Source organism: Mucor velutinosus (assembly GCF_035048745.1).
Source record: "Mucor velutinosus strain NIH1002 chromosome Unknown tig00001563, whole genome shotgun sequence".
NCBI lineage: Eukaryota > Fungi > Mucoromycota > Mucoromycetes > Mucorales > Mucoraceae > Mucor > Mucor velutinosus.
This window is the reverse complement of record NW_027041904.1, coordinates 4,512,722-4,529,438: the sequence shown is the minus strand read 5'-3', so window position 1 is coordinate 4,529,438 and position 16,717 is coordinate 4,512,722. Positions and strand designations below refer to the sequence as shown.

Here is a 16,717-nt window from a genome sequence, read left to right as displayed (position 1 = left end):
CAGCCTCCAAAATTGATTCAAATTCAGAACATTTTTTTCTGCTCAAGATTGGACAGAAAGTGTCTTTTTTTCGACTTGATTCAACTATTTTGTGAGATTCGACTATATAAGTTGTGAAGATCATCCTTTGCTTCCTAATACATTGCCCCTGGTGGTAGGGCGAAGTGGTAGAACTCCCGTATGCCAACGGGAGGATCCCCGGTTCAAATCCCAGTGAACGCAAGTTGTTTGATTTTTTTTGAGGTAGTACTGATGTCCTCGTTTGGTGTTTTGTACTCTATCCATTATCTATTTTTGACGATTTCCGCAAGATTGCATTGGCTCTAGGTTTCGCACCTTATTAGTAGTAGATTTCTTTCCCAACTTAGTTCAAAATTTCTTATTCCCCTTCATTGCAGACATTGGGTCCACCAACAGTCTTTTCTATCCCTCAGTATGACATTTAAAGGACTTTAAATAAAACCTGGAGCTTGTCTCCCCTACAAAAAAAAATGCTTCCTTAAGCTTTCCTAGAGTACTTTTCAAGGTGCATCCAATGGTACTAAGTAAAATAGATGATTTGAATAAACTTATCAAATGATTTATGAAAACATGAAAAGAGGTTTCTGGCCAAAATGTCGAAATTTTACATATTGAAGTCCCACAAAGATGATTTCAGAGGTCGCTTTGGATCGATAGAAACATTTTGATTCAAGATATACCATAGTAAAAGTCTTCGTTTTCAAGGTGAAAAACGCGATCGTTTGATTTTCGATGAAAATCATGAGGGGTACGGTACCTCATGCTTTTTGGTCGAATTTTGTTCATGTTTTTTTGATCCCCAAAAAGTTGAGCAAAGGTATCAGGAAGTAACTGCCAGATGAGAGCAAGTGTTTGGTGCTATTCTGACGATCTAAAACCGCTTCTATCGCGAGAAATCACGGCAAAAATGCACTCATATTTTGCTGTATCAAGGGACACTAAGGGCTAAAAAGAAGAAACACCAGTATGCTGCCTGCCCGTATATGAAGTAGCTACGCATATATGGATGTAGAGCATCACACAAGAATCAGATCCACAGATAATATAAAGGGTTTCCTTGTGTACATTGAAAATCAAACGATTGCGTTTTTGATTTAGATAACGAAGACTTTTACTATGATATACGAGCCTTTCAGCACTTCGGGTGGTTTCCTGACCTACGCTTCGCTTCGGTGGAAACCAACCTATGTTCAAACGACCCGCGCTGCCGCGGGCCTTTGGCTAATATCCCAATATCATTATAGCTAGAATGTTAGAAGAAGAACCCTGATTGTTGATTGATATATAATCACTAATCATATGAGTGTTTATGCTTTGGATGGCTCTCACCGAAGCGTAGCGAAGGTAGAGAACCAACCTGCACAGCGACAGCTCGAGCTACCGGTTACCCTTGTGTATCTTATCATAATACTACTACGTTCAAGCTGACCCTCTACTTACACATAAAAACCCTTTATAATATCTGTGGATCTGACTCTTATCTGATGCTCTACATCCATATACACGTAGCTGCTTCATATACGGGCAAGTAACATACTGGTATTTCCACTTTTTAGCCCTTAGTGTCCATAATACAACAAAATTTGAATGCATTTGAGCTGCGTTTTCTCGCGTCCAAGGCCGTTTTAGATTGTCATAATAGGACCCAAACACTTGCTCTCATCTGGCAGTTACTTCCTGATACCTTTGCTCAACTTTTTGGGGATCAAAAAAACACGAACAAAATTCGACCAAAAAGCATGAAGTACTTTTTTTTTTAAAATTGTTTTTATTGATTGCTCCGTGTAAGTAGGTCCCTAGGGCATTACCAAGAGGCGGGCGCAATTGATATGATATTCAATTGTATTTAGGATAAAGCGATAGATGACAGGAACAGATGATAGATGACAATTTTGATTAGAGAATTACAATTGCTTGTGAATTTCAGTTTGGGCATGTAGTTGAAGGAGCTCGTTCTTGATCTGCTGGACCACATCAATCCATATAAATGGAGTCGAGTGAAAGATCATACGAACTTGAGCTCGCCAAATGTTGCCAAGTGTTACCAGTACGACCATGTGAGCAGTGGTGTATGATTTGGAGACATTCTTGATGTTTTCAAAGTCAAGAGAGGAACAGGCTTGGATAACATCACCAATCGAAACGGTTGGCCACAAGAATTCAAAGATGATAGCTTTCCAGATGGATGCCTTACTGGAACAGAGGAAAAGCAAGTGTACAGCATTTTCTTCGTTACCACAGATCGGGCAGAGAGGTGACTCAGCTATCTCAAAGTAGTGCAGCAGGCGTTTGGTCGGGATGGTGTGGGTGAGGAAGCGATAGATGACATTACGGTGGACAAGGTTCAGGGACAGAGACCAGAAGAAATTCCAGTTGGACCTGGCGATGCTGGAGGTGTGAGCCTCGATGCATGCTGTGCGGAATGTTCTGGTTGAAATCTGTCGAGTGAGTCCTTGCTGGCTGTTGAAGTCATAGGAGTCAATGAACGGTTTAAAGGAGATGTCGGTTGTGCGATTGGTGCCATCCTGAGGGGGTTGTAGCATGAGGTTAAAGTACGGTTGGATATGTACTTTGTTCTCGTTGATTTGCTTCAGGATTTTCTTGCAAGCGCGTCGAATGTCAGCTGGGATGGTTGGTGTTTTTCGTGCTTCGAGTTGCAGAGGTTGGTCAGGATTGGGTTGATAAAGATCCTTTACTTGCAACTGAGTGGCCCTAATCGGCATTTTGGAGACAGTGGCAGATGGCTGCAGAATGGCTTTGACAGGTAGGATTGAGGCGGTAGCAATATTGAGGTGAACTGGTTCATTGATGCGTTTGAGGCGGTCAACTGATTTGTAGATCATTGTTACCGTGTTGGTGCGTTGTTTGGTGAGACCAGTGGTTCGTGTGAGGGGAAAGAACAACGGAACCTGCACATGCGCACTCTGATTTTGCTTATTCACTAGCATGACCAGCATGAGATCTAGGATGTGGGGCGAGTCAGAGGGATGGAGGAGCGGTTGAACCCAACGAAAGTATAGGGCTGATTGTTGCAGAGCAACATCCAGAACACCTAATCCACCTAATGGCTTCGGCTTGGTCCATGTGGCCCAGGGGATAACAGGAAAGATGCCTTTTCGTAGAAACTTGGTGCAAATGGACTGGACAGCTTGGACATTACTTTGAGCAAACGGAGTTACTCGTAGTACATACCAGCATTTGGACAAAATCAAACTGTTGAGCACTGTAGCTTTGCCAACGACGGAGAGACTTCTTACACTGTGGATTTTGGTAGCTGTCCGGAGATTGTCGACAAGACCACCAATAAATACTTCACGTTGTTGAACCGATTGCAGCAGAAGAAACCCGAGATAGATCACTGGATTGGAATCCATGTTGGATGTGAATTTTGTGATATTCATTTCTGAGAGTCGTGCTTGCCAATATGACCATGTGTTTTGACCAGAGAGCGAGATAGCTTCGACCTTGTTGTAGTTAATCTTGGCATTGGTTGCATTGCAATAGACATCTAAGTGGTACTCGAGTCTTGCCAGATCAGGAAGGTCTTGAACAAATACAAAAGCATCGTCAGCGTAACATAGGATTTTTGACACATGAACTAAAGGGTCATTAGCATTATAGTTGGGATGGTCAGTTGCATACTGCATTTGATAGCCGTGGTATAATGGATCATTGAGAATAGACCGCAGAAAGGGTTCAATAGCCAAATTGTACAAAGTAGAGGAAATGGGGTCACCTTGCTTTAAGCCTCGCAGCTTGGGAATATCATCAGTAAAGTAACCATTCACATTGATGCGCAAGAGATTTTGGCCCATCATGTTGATGATGCAGCGGACAAGATTAGCAGGGAAGCCATAAGTAATGAGTGCAGTTTGAAGGTACGAGAGGTTAACTCGATCGTACGCTTTTTCCTGATCAAGACTAAGGCCAATTGCTTTGGGCATTTGGTGTATCACATTGTTCTTCTTGGCCAAGTTCATGGTTCGTTCAGCATCTTCCATTATGACCTGACACCGCAGAGCGTTTTGGGCAATGAACCTCCCAGGTACGAAGCACGCTTGGTTTTCGTTGGTCAGTTGCTTAGCGACTTCCATCATTCGATGATTAAGCAACCGTGTCAAGAGTTTGTAGTCAGTGTTGCAGAGGGAGATAGGTCTATAATTTGCCATGTCATTGGGGTCATTTTTTTTGTAGAGGATTGTCATGAGGGAGACGTTCCAAGACGCAGGAAATATGCCTTTGGTGAGGGCATCATTGTAGACCGTGGTGATGAGAGAGTGGAGGGGTGGGAACTTGAGAATCAGCCGGAGGAGTTGGTAAGGGATGCCATCGCTGCCGGGAGACTGTTGCATACAAGCATGCATCTTAGGCTACATTCACTTTCTCCTCAAGCCACCTTTTACAGTGTAGCAGCATAGATGATGTTTATCGTATCACATCACATCTATGTTTACAAGTCCAGTCAATTGTGTGTGCACAGGTGCCTCAGGAACTACAATACATTCAATCTCCCCAATGTCAAAATATCGAGATCCACCTACACTACATGAAACATACCGACTTAGGTGGCCTCTCAAAAAGCTATACCAACAATCCATAAGGCCCCAGTGGCCTGCTATTTATATACCATCTCAACGTAGTAGTCATTGACCAGGGATCTACCATATTTAAGCAAGCTAGATGCCCTGTAATAAAGAAGCTCTTTGCTTTCGTTTTAGATACAGTTGACAACTGATTATTATCATCGACTTATTATTACGAATTCATCAGAGACGCAAATTTAGGCGATCTTTTACATTCAAACAACAAATCATCTAGCTCTACTGGTAGTTCGAGGAGTGATTGCTGTTCACCGTCAAGTCGCATGTCAGGTGTGATTTGATCCAACAATAGCCGCATTGATCTGGCATCGGGTGGAGTTGGTGTGTACAAATTCGTGTAAAAGCTGCCAGCGATCTCGCTCATAGTACCTTGATCAGAATGCAATTTTTGAGTAACTGGATGCCTCAGTTGTTTCAATTGACGTTGATTCTGTCTAGATACGGTGAGTTTCTTCAAGAACCCAGTATTTTTCTCTCCATTTTCTCTCCAATACTTCCCTAATTTGAGGACTTCAATTTCGGCGATAGAGTCTTGTAACGCACCAATTTGTTGGTTGATGGTGTCTAGCCCTTGAAATATCAGTCCCCGGTTCTTCTTTGCTCGCATACACCGATTCCGTTTTGCTTGTAACGTCTTCAGTGCCTTTCTACGCCAGTTGACTTCTTCCAGTTGGAATTGTCGGACATGCTCCTTAAACTCGTCTTTGATCCAGTCCCAGATCTCCTGAGGGGATTGGGTGGCTGTCTTGAGCTCAACTTGCGGCTGTAGACCTTGCAAGAAGATCACCAATTCACGACGAAACTTGTGGTTGTTGGCCAAAAAGGGATTGCATTTGTAGGCGCCAGGCCCCTGTGTTGCATCCTTTTGCAGTTGTAAAGTAATGACCAGCATTTCATGATCTGTCCATGTCGAGTTCATAAACTCCTGGGTACACTCTGTAACTGTTCCATAGGAAGTGTTGTTGCAGAAGATGTAGTCCTAGATGTAATGGAGATTGCTGGATCCATGAAAAGTGGCGCTCTTGTTTTCCCAAAAGCAATCGATGAAATGTTCCTCCAATAAGGCTATCCATTCGACTGTAGTTGCTTCGACTGTTCCATTAGATCAACGAGACTCATATTTGTAGTTGAAATCTCCCAAAATAATCATGTTGTTCTGAATAGTTGTAATCTTGTGTATCAAAAATCTGTGTTGCATCAATTCCGTGTAGAATCCCACGTTGTCTTTTCTTGATGCTGCTTTTCCGTATATGTTGAGTATTGTGGCTATGGAGTTGGAGGAGTTTGGTTCCTCTTCCGTCGCATAATGTACGTGTGCTAGTATAAATCTACCATCGATGCCAGTGTCAATGGGTGTAATAATGTATCTGTTGTTAAGTGATATGATTCCGCAATGTTTGGTGTAGGTGCTGGACTTGCTGGAAAACTGCATATCTAAAGTGTCTTGAGTATCTTTTTTGTCAGCATGAGATTCCTGGATGGCAAGAATATCAATGTCTGATGTTTTGAGGTATTTTATGAATTTTTTTCTGCGTTTTTTATGTTTTTGTGTGTCAGACCACGACAGTTGAGAGTCGCAACCCTCAATCGATGATTAGGTGCTCTAATCATCATATTATTTTAAGTGTTGACGGTTGGACTGAGCAGTTTCTGATGTTTCCTGCCCTTGGGAGTCGTCTGAAGCTCCTTTGCCACCCTTGTCGGTGTCAGTGTTGAATTTGCTGGCTGCACTGCCTCTGGTGAAGCGCCTGGTGAGATTGGCGCGCTGTTCCTGCTCTGTTCTGAGCTTTTTGCCATCTCTGCCATCTTCCAGATCTGGTCGTGCCTGAATGAGAGGCTCCTTCATACTGTCATCAGGCATAAATTGCTTGATCAGCTCTTGTCCATTCAGAGTTGATTCAGCTGCATTGGATGATGTCAATGTTTGCGTGTTGTTGGCAGATGTCTGTGCGCTCGCAGCATATGCATTTGGTGTAACGCCATCATTGTTACTTTTGGGTTGAGGAGTGGGAGAATCAATATTCATGTTGTCCTCATCAGTACCTTCTTCCTCCTCTATGGTGGGTTCAGGCTTGTTCTGTTGCTGTTGCTTCTTGGCTTACTCAGTGTCTGTGGTTTCCTGGGTCTTGGCTACTACCACTCTAGGGCCAATGGGAGGGTTGAGCTCTCACATGAGGTACCCCTCATGGTTTTCATCAAAAATCAAACGATCGCGTTTTTCACCTTGAAAATGGAGACTTTTACTATGGTATATCTTGAATCAAAATGTTTCTATCGATCCAAAGCGACCTCTGAAATCATCTTTGTGGGACTTCAATATGTAAAATTTCGACATTTTGGCCAGAAACCTCTTTTCATGTTTTCATAAATCATTTGATAAGTTTATTCAAATCATCTATTTTACTTAGTACCATTGGATGCACCTTGAAAAGTACTCTAGGAAAGCTTAAGGAAGCATTTTTTTTTGTAGGGGAGACGAGCTCCAGGTTTTGTTTAAAGTCCTTTAAATGTCATACTGAGGGATAGAAAAGACTGTTGGTGGACCCAATGTCTGCAATGAAGGGGAATAAGAAATTTTGAACTAAGTTGGGAAAGAAATCTACTACTAATAAGGTGCGAAACCTAGAGCCAATGCAATCTTGCGGAAATCGTCAAAAATAGATAATGGATAGAGTACAAAACACCAAACGAGGACATCAGTACTACCTCAAAAAAAATCAAACAACTTGCGTTCACTGGGATTTGAACCGGGGATCCTCCCGTTGGCATACGGGAGTTCTACCACTTCGCCCTACCACCAGGGGCAATGTATTAGGAAGCAAAGGATGATCTTCACAACTTATATAGTCGAATCTCACAAAATAGTTGAATCAAGTCGAAAAAAAGACACTTTCTGTCCAATCTTGAGCAGAAAAAAATGTTCTGAATTTGAATCAATTTTGGAGGCTGGTGCGGCCGGCTGGCAGATTCAATGCCCTTTCCATCATGAAGGCAATACAGTAATAGATACTTTTGAAGCGTATGGAAAGTAGGTGGCAAATTATATAGCATTATCGTTAGCTATGCTGCTTTTTCTGAATTTATATTTGATAACGCCAGTCTATCAAAATACTTGTTAGATCAATTTCTTTCCTTTTTGAGACTTTGAAAGTGTTTAGGGACCATAAATTTATTATGTTATGATATTACATACAAGCAAAATCTCTTGACGTTAAATTATATGTATATGACTAAATTATGTACAGGCTTTAAAATACATTGGTCATAGCAATCAATGGACAGTGCAAGCTTTGAAACAAGATGCAATCATAAAAAAGCATAATATTGAAGCTAATGACAAGACGTGGTTGTTTTTTTTATTAATGTGTATTTGAGTTTATGAGATCACCATACTTGATGGATTAAAATATTTCAGATTTTTGAGGCTATTTTGACTTGTATAGATAGAGGTAGCAGAGATATAAGAACGACTTGGCCTTGTATAGATGTCAGGCATTAATTGTCTTGATAATTGATTGAGTAAGAGGAAGCACAGATGAGAGTAGGGCTTGACCTTGTATAGATGTAGAGATGGTATATTTGAACAGTCTTGTCATTTTAGGAGCTTGTAGGAAGCACAGATGAGAGTAGGGCTTGACCTTGTATAGATGTAGAGATGGTATATTTGAACAGTCTTGTTATTTTAGGAGCTTGTAGGAAGCACAGATAACTTGGCTTGATAGTATTTGGAGAGAACAGCTTGCTTTAGATGAGATAGAACATGAGATGGCAGAGGTAACTAGATAAAGATGAGATGAGTACACAAGTACTGTGGCATGAGTGCGTAACAAACCATTTGGGCAAAGAAAATTGACCATCAATAAAAGGAACCAACACTATATAAACAGGTACCAAGGTGTAAACTTGCTTCATCCATCACAAGATCATCGACACGCTCAAGCCGCCTCCATCTCCGGATCATAGGGTTAAACCCTACTCTCGTCGGCAATAAAGCTTGTGATCATCCCGTAGCATGACCAATGGATTTGTCCCGCAGTCTACCCATGATTATGAAGCGGTGATCCTACTCAGTCCCTACAAAGTAGTTTTTCGGCACTATGTAATCAATAGGTTAGTCAACATGGCTCATACGTCCAACAAGATAATAACTTACTCGCACAGTTCACCAAGGTCTGCATGTATCAAAGATAGTGTGGCCTTTTTCTAGCATGGACCAAGAGACGTAGAGAGGACCATGGATTTGTAAGGCATTGTATGTAGCAGTAGTAGAGGCCAATAGACAGTAGAGTATTTGATTTAGATGACCATATGTAGAGAGAGAGAGCCCAAATGTCTTGTAGAGAGTTTGTATGTATAGAGTATTTTGCTTGTAATAGAGAGATGAGATGAAGAAGAAGAGGGAAAAGCTGTTGAAACAAATCCCTATTTATATCCTTCTCATCGACTTTTGTGTGAGTCCAGTATCCTTGCCACACTCAAACTCGTTTCCTTTTACTTTTCTCCACAATATACTACTTTGAGCGCGTGAAAATAGTACCATTTTGACGCTTGACACTTGCTCTATTTGATCGTTTTTGTCCGAGGCTTTCAACTCTTTTCTGTCTCGAGTTATGTCCATTTTGCTACTTCAAAAAGTCCTTTTTCCACCTTCACATGAAACGAGTTCCCCCATCTCTTCCTAGATGTAATTAACAGACAACTTCTCACGGGCTCAGCCTCATCAAAAAGTAAACAAAAAATGTCATTTGACACTGAAACAAATGCAGCTGGTTGCTTGATTAAGTAATCTTTCTCTACCCCCCCTTAATTTCTCTCTCCAAAATCACACAGTTCCCAATCCATCTCTTCTGTTGTTTGTATTCGCCATAAATTCTCCATCTAATTGGACAATACAGGATGATAAGGTTGGGTTACTTGTTGCTTACATCATCTTGGAGCCAGTGCAATTGATTCTGGATCAAGAGACAAGTGTACACCTCGGAAAGCAAGAGTATCATATGAATATTACTGCGGCTATCTCCATGGAATGGAACATAATGGATTGTTTTCGAACCAGTGCAGGTCATCTTGTTTCCAGCTATCATGGTTGCTGTCAATGATGTCAATCAAGTGTTTGCGCTACTAGATATCATCAATATGCCCACATCTACATAGTGAGTTGGTCATTCTCGTGTATCATTCCTGCAACCTGTTTTTAGTTCTTATGCCAAGAGCATGCATCCCATAAAGAGTCAACACATTTCATATCATTTTTTTTAGGAATCGTCCTCTTTTAGAAGGTACTCGGATCATGCAAGATCAAAATAATTCATTTGCTAAGCAAAAATGAGCTTTAAAAAAATCACATGTAAAGTAAATAAAAGGACATGAATTGAAGAGAGATAAGCAAGTAAATGGCCAATTTGTGGTCAAAGGGAGGATATTTTATTAGAAGGTATGTACATCATTAGAAAGCAAATCGCTTGAGGAATCCAATGGTACTATTTTCAGGGTTCTAAGTAAAGTACACATCGCGAAATTCATCAAACAAGGCCGTGGGATTTCCAAAAGAAAGAGGTTTCTGAATTAAACTTCACCTGCAATATTATTTTTGTCTGTGTGCTATTCTGTTGCTTTGGATCATGTCACGCTCCTCCTATGTCACCAGCCTGTCCTTTTTGGGTCTCATGTTGCGTACACTATCTATTTGGGAAGGAGCCTCACTTTCTCGTATAATTGTTTCTGTAAATATCATTACAGTTATATTATAGGGCTTTGAGGAATTAAGGGGAGTCTTCTAGCCAGCCAAAAAGGATTACAATCCCGCTCGACTTTCTGTCATGGTTCGTTGATTTTGGATCCTTTTGCGATTTGATCGAGTTATTTTAGAAGATTCGACTATGAAAGTTGTTGTGATCATCCTTTACAGCCTTAAGATATCTAGAAGAACTTTTCAATGCGCATCCAACTGTGTTGGGTGTAATAGATATTTTGATTGAACTTGTTGAGCAATTTATGAAATTATGAAATGACGTTTTTGGCGAAAATGTCGAGATTTTATATATCAAGGTCTCACAAACATAGTTTCAGAAGTTGCCCTGAATCAAGAATTAATATCATCATAACATAATAAATGTTCAGTCCTTAGACACTTTACAACCCTAATATCGAACCTGAGTTTCAAGGCATCTGTCAGGCCTGGCTCATATGAGAATAATGATTTTACAATCAATCAACAAAAACCACTGTTATTTCTACCCTCTTTCCTCTGCTCAATGCTACCAACGTTTTATTTGAACGACGTCTCAGAGCCTCAGAGATTTCACTACTTACTGCAGACATCTTACGCAGCCCATGAATCGTCAATGTCCAGACTAACGTTATTAAATATAGAATGCAAGACGATGTCATTATGAACGATATAGAATGCAATAAAATACCATTATAAACGATAGCTTTATGGCCTGCCACCTACTTTTCATACGCTTCAAGAGCATTTACTACTGTATTGCAGTAGGAAAAGGGCGTTGAGTTTGCCAGCTGGCCTCACAAGCCAAAATTAATTTAAATCCGGAATCATAGTTTGTTTCAGATTGGACAAATCTTGATGGTTTTGGATTCAGTTAAGCTATTTTTGCAGATTCGACTAAGTAAAATATGATGATCACCCCATGCTTCCTTAAGTGGTCCCTGGTGGTAGGGCGAAGTGGTAGAAACTCCCGTATGCCAACGGGAGGATCCCCGGTTCAAATCCCAGTGAACGCAAGTTGTTTGATTTTTTTTGAGGTAGTACTGATGTCCTCGTTTGGTGTTTTGTACTCTATCCATTATCTATTTTTGACGATTTCCGCAAGATTGCATTGGCTCTAGGTTTCGCACCTTATTAGTAGTAGATTTCTTTCCCAACTTAGTTCAAAATTTCTTATTCCCCTTCATTGCAGACATTGGGTCCACCAACAGTCTTTTCTATCCCTCAGTATGACATTTAAAGGACTTTAAACAAAACCTGGAGCTCGTCTCCCCTACAAAAAAAAATGCTTCCTTAAGCTTTCCTAGAGTACTTTTCAAGGTGCATCCAATGGTACTAAGTAAAATAGATGATTTGAATAAACTTATCAAATGATTTATGAAAACATGAAAAGAGGTTTCTGGCCAAAATGTCGAAATTTTACATATTGAAGTCCCACAAAGATGATTTCAGAGGTCGCTTTGGATCGATAGAAACATTTTGATTCAAGATATACCATAGTAAAAGTCTTCGTTTTCAAGGTGAAAAACGCGATCGTTTGATTTTCGATGAAAATCATGAGGGGTACGGTACCTCATGCTTTTTGGTCGAATTTTGTTCATGTTTTTTTGATCCCCAAAAAGTTGAACAAAGGTGCCAGAAAGTAACTGCCAGATGAGAGCAAGTGTTTGGGTCCTATTATGACAATCTAAAACGGCCTTGGACGCGAGAAAACGCAGCTCAAATGCATTCAAATTTTGTTGTATTATGGACACTAAGGACTAAAAAGTGGAAATACCAGTATGTTACTTGCCCGTATATGAAGCAGCTACGTGTATATGGATGTAGAGCATCAGATAAGAGTCAGATCCACAGATATTATAAAGGGTTTTTATGTGTAAGTAGAGGGTCAGCTTGAACGTAGTAGTATTATGATAAGATACACAAGGGTAACCGGTAGCTCGAGCTGTCGCTGTGCAGGTTGGTTCTCTACCTTCGCTACGCTTCGGTGAGAGCCATCCGAAGCATAAACACTCATATGATTAGTGATTATATATCAATCAACAATCAGGGTTCTTCTTCTAACATTCTAGCTATATTGATATTGGGATATTAGCCAAAGGCCCGCGGCAGCGCGGGTCGTTTGAACGTAGGTTGGTTTCCACCGAAGCGAAGCGTAGGTCAGGAAACCACCCGAAGTGCTGAAAGGCTCGTATATCATAGTAAAAGTCTTCGTTATCTAAATCAAAAACGCAATCGTTTGATTTTCAATGTACACAAGGAAACCCTTTATATTATCTGTGGATCTGATTCTTGTGTGATGCTCTACATCCATATATGCGTAGCTACTTCATATACGGGCAGGCAGCATACTGGTGTTTCTTCTTTTTAGCCCTTAGTGTCCCTTGATACAGCAAAATATGAGTGCATTTTTGCCGTGATTTCTCGCGATAGAAGCGGTTTTAGATCGTCAGAATAGCACCAAACACTTGCTCTCATCTGGCAGTTACTTCCTGATACCTTTGCTCAACTTTTTGGGGATCAAAAAAACATGAACAAAATTCGACCAAAAAGCATGAGGTACCGTACCCCTCATGATTTTCATCGAAAATCAAACGATCGCGTTTTTCACCTTGAAAACGAAGACTTTTACTATGGTATATCTTGAATCAAAATGTTTCTATCGATCCAAAGCGACCTCTGAAATCATCTTTGTGGGACTTCAATATGTAAAATTTCGACATTTTGGCCAGAAACCTCTTTTCATGTTTTCATAAATCATTTGATAAGTTTATTCAAATCATCTATTTTACTTAGTACCATTGGATGCACCTTGAAAAGTACTCTAGGAAAGCTTAAGGAAGCATTTTTTTTTGTAGGGGAGACGAGCTCCAGGTTTTGTTTAAAGTCCTTTAAATGTCATACTGAGGGATAGAAAAGACTGTTGGTGGACCCAATGTCTGCAATGAAGGGGAAAAAGATATTTTTGAACTAAGTTGGGAAAGAAATCTACTACTAATAAGGTGCGACTCCTAGAGCCAGTACAGTCTTGCGGAAATCGTCAAAATATAGATAATGGATAGAGTACAAAACACCAAACGAGGACATCAGTACTACCTCAAAAAAATCAAACAACTTGCGTTCACCAGGATTTGAACCGGGGATCCTCCCGTTGGCATACGGGAGTTCTACCACTTCGCCCTACCACCAGGGACTGTATTAGAAAGCAATTTTTTTTTTTTTTTTGTAGGGGAGTCGAGCTCCAGGTTTTATTTAAAGTCCTTTAAATGTCATGCTGAGGGATAGAAAAGACTGTTGGTGGACCCAATGTCTGCAAAGAAGGGGAATAAGATATTTTTGAATTAAGTTGGGAAAGAAATCTACTACTAATAAGGTGCGACTCCTAGAGCCAGTACAGTCTTGCGGAAATCGTCAAAATATAGATCATGGATAAGAGTACAAAAACACCAAACGAGGACATCAGTACTACGTCAAAAAATCAAACAACTTGCGTTCACCAGGATTTGAACCGGGATCCTCCCGTTGGCATACGGGAGTTTTACCACTTCGCCCTACCACCAGGGGCTGTATTAGAAAGCAAGGCATGACCATCACACTTTACATAGTCGAATCTAGCAAAATAGGTCGAATCGGGTTCAAAGAACTCGAAATTGAACAAATCAGAACAGGATGTCAAGCGGACATTTAATTAATTTTGGCTGACAAACTTTATGCTATATGCTTATTCTTGGAGGCAAATGCTGCTGTGCTGAATAGTATCCAACTCGATATCCAAAAGATGATCGACTAGGATCTCATTCATGCCAGTCTATAATTTACCCTTCTCTTAAATCGTTCTCATACATTTGTCTAAACTTATATTATCATAGAAAACTGCGCCCGCCGCTTGATTACTATAGTTTACGCGGAACAAGCAATAAAAGCCTTTAAACTGAATGTAATTGATGCGTTTAAAGGCTCCAAAGAAGGGAATTACAATTTAATAATAATATAGCTTGGATTTAATAGCTCTCGCTATTTCATTTTTATCTGTAGCCAATTTTCACCAATTGATCATTGCGAGTTGTTCCTCCAATGCCAGCCCTAATGCTTAAGATGCTTCAATTGTGAACTGCAGTATGGTTGTCTAGTGGAATGACAAGAAGCAAGTATATTTATTCAGATTTTAGCTACTATTGAAAGCGCTTTGGGTCTACATAAGTCTTACATTGGGAATACCAAGGGCTGATTGTACTTATTTGAGACCTGTCAGATCCATCTCGTTCACATAATCTTACACAGTATTCATGTGTTAGCCCAAAGGCAATCTAAAATATATCTATACTATCATTTCGCATGCCCATGCTTTTCATTCTTGCAATCTGTCAGTAAACGGGTCAAGTGATCAGCATAACGCACTTGAGCTAATTATTTCCCCGGATTTGCTCACCAGTGCACTCGGCATATCTTTTTCAATGAATCAACATCTTTCAACCGGAAAACGCCATGCTTTGTATTATAAATCAATGAGCCACATACATAGCTTAATAATAGCAGGGTCATCTTAGGATATAAAAGGTGTAAGGCCAAGGTTAGGGAGGGATCATTATTACTTTTTTTTCTTTTTGAATCAAACAATGTCTACTAATATGCGTGCTATTCTTATTAAAGAGCTTGGTATGTCGCTTTTGAATTGCTGAACATAGAAGCTCATACTTTATGTATTACAAGAGATGCCTCTCAACTGTACCTTGGCAACGTCGAAAAACCTGCCCCAAAAGATACTGAAATCTTGGTTAAAGTAAGATTACCTATTATTTCACAGCACTGCGCATGGTAACATTTGCGTGAAACTAGATCAAAGCCTTTGCTCTCAACCATATGGACATTTTGCAAAGGGAGGAAAAGTACCCTGTTGCTATCAAGGTTAGCCCTATTCTTGGGGTGGAAGTGTCTGGTATTGTTGAGAGCGTTGGCAAAGATGGTAAGTGTCATCATGTTGGTCTGACCTACAGAATGTAACATGGACTTCTGTCTATGTTTCAGTCAAAGGATTCAAAGTTGGCGAGGCAGTATTTGGTCTCATGTCTGGAGGTGCCTATGCAGAGGTTTGTTACTATGTATAGTATAAAATGGACGTCCTTGATTCTCAAATGACACCTTCTTCATGCAGTTTGCTGTTCTCCAAGAGGCTTTGACAATGCACAAACCAGATGCTCTTTCATTTGAAGAAGCTGCTGCTATCCCAGAAACATGGTTCACCGCTTATCAGGCACTGTTCTTGGTTGGTGAGATGAAAAAGGGCCATGATGTTCTCATCCACGCTGGTGCTTCTGGTGTAGGCACTGCTGCTATTCAATTGGCAAAAGAGGCTGGAGCGTGAGTAACATACACAGTTTATTATATGTCTTACTAATACAATGCCGATAACAATCGTATTTTTGTCACTGTTGGATCTGAAAAGAAGATTGCATTTTGCGAAAGCATTGGTGCTACCATGGCCATCAATTACAGAACGCAAGGCTGGTCTAAAGTTGTACGTATTTTGGAAAGAGAAAGGTGCCATTTGATCAACAAAAAACTGAATTTTCAATAGATTCTGCAAAAAACAGATAATAAGGGTGTCGATCTCTTGATAGATGTCATCGGCAAGGACTACTGGAAGAAGAACATGGAGGCTTTGGGAGTAGACGGTCATATGGTTTTCCTGGATTTCATGACAGGTAGCAACATTGAGGATTTTGACATATCAGTATTGCCTCGCAAGAGATTAAGAGTAAGTATATTGTAAAGCGCTATATTTCGTCAGAAAGACTAAGTTTTGAATAATCATCTCAGATTGAAGGCTTTAATCTTCGTGCTCGCTCTTTGGAGTATCAACGTCGTCTACGTGATGAGGCCTACCAACATGCCGTGTTGAATCATTTTGCCAAACACGATGGTGCCCTCAGAGTCATTGTGGATAAAGTATTCAGCTGGGAGGACATCAGCGATGCCCACAGATACCTTGAAAGCAATCAATCCATGGGCAAGATCGTCGTCAAGGTCACTAGCAATCAGTAGACTCTTTTAATTAAAATAACATTGATAATAGAAACGACCCTCCCCCCTCCCTTCTTTTGCTACATCAGGCATGTGTGTCCATTTGCGTTGTATCTCGACATACTTGAATGCAAAATTCATTTTCGCGCCGGATGCACTTTCCCCACATGGATTTAAGGAAACGAACATTGGGGGCACATTCACCCACATTCTCCTTTGCTAGCCCGATTCATAATAGCTGTGATCCCTCTCTAATTGTACTATTATATCCAGTATAGGGGTCGGCATTTGAGTGAGAAACAAAACGACCATGAATTACAGTAAGGTTTTAAAATAATACATTTAT

At 40.5% G+C, this 16,717-nt stretch overlaps 5 protein-coding genes across 5 annotated transcripts; 1 reads left to right on the top strand and 4 right to left on the bottom strand.

The window, feature by feature from the left end:
• Nucleotides 1-1,925: 1,925 nt before the first annotated feature.
• ATC70_010114 (L-lactate dehydrogenase) lies at nucleotides 1,926-4,373 on the bottom strand (the record flags this gene model as incomplete). The annotated part of the gene is made up of 1 exon (XM_064829334.1): nucleotides 1,926-4,373. One exon carries the CDS (start codon nucleotides 4,371-4,373, stop codon nucleotides 1,926-1,928), a length of 2,448 nt encoding a protein of 815 aa, XP_064686536.1.
• A 403-nt stretch (nucleotides 4,374-4,776) lies between these two features.
• Nucleotides 4,777-5,541, bottom strand: RPL44_2 (40s ribosomal protein L44e; the record flags this gene model as incomplete). Its single annotated transcript, XM_064829333.1, has 1 exon — nucleotides 4,777-5,541. One exon carries the CDS (start codon nucleotides 5,539-5,541, stop codon nucleotides 4,777-4,779), a length of 765 nt encoding a protein of 254 aa, XP_064686535.1.
• Nucleotides 5,542-5,727: 186 nt separating this feature from the next.
• ATC70_010112 (uncharacterized protein) lies at nucleotides 5,728-6,054 on the bottom strand (the record flags this gene model as incomplete). The annotated part of the gene is made up of 1 exon (XM_064829332.1): nucleotides 5,728-6,054. One exon carries the CDS (start codon nucleotides 6,052-6,054, stop codon nucleotides 5,728-5,730), a length of 327 nt encoding a protein of 108 aa, XP_064686534.1.
• Nucleotides 6,055-6,237: 183 nt separating this feature from the next.
• On the bottom strand, nucleotides 6,238-6,648 carry NAM2 (Leucyl-tRNA synthetase, mitochondrial; the record flags this gene model as incomplete). Its single annotated transcript, XM_064829331.1, has 1 exon — nucleotides 6,238-6,648. One exon carries the CDS (start codon nucleotides 6,646-6,648, stop codon nucleotides 6,238-6,240), a length of 411 nt encoding a protein of 136 aa, XP_064686533.1.
• An 8,562-nt stretch (nucleotides 6,649-15,210) lies between these two features.
• ATC70_010110 (uncharacterized protein) lies at nucleotides 15,211-16,392 on the top strand (the record flags this gene model as incomplete). The annotated part of the gene is made up of 6 exons (XM_064829330.1): nucleotides 15,211-15,313; nucleotides 15,376-15,437; nucleotides 15,503-15,708; nucleotides 15,814-15,865; nucleotides 15,926-16,105; nucleotides 16,168-16,392. The coding sequence occupies 6 exons, from the start codon at nucleotides 15,211-15,213 to the stop codon at nucleotides 16,390-16,392; spliced, it is 828 nt and encodes a 275-aa protein (XP_064686532.1).
• Between the last annotated feature and the right edge of the window lie 325 nt (nucleotides 16,393-16,717).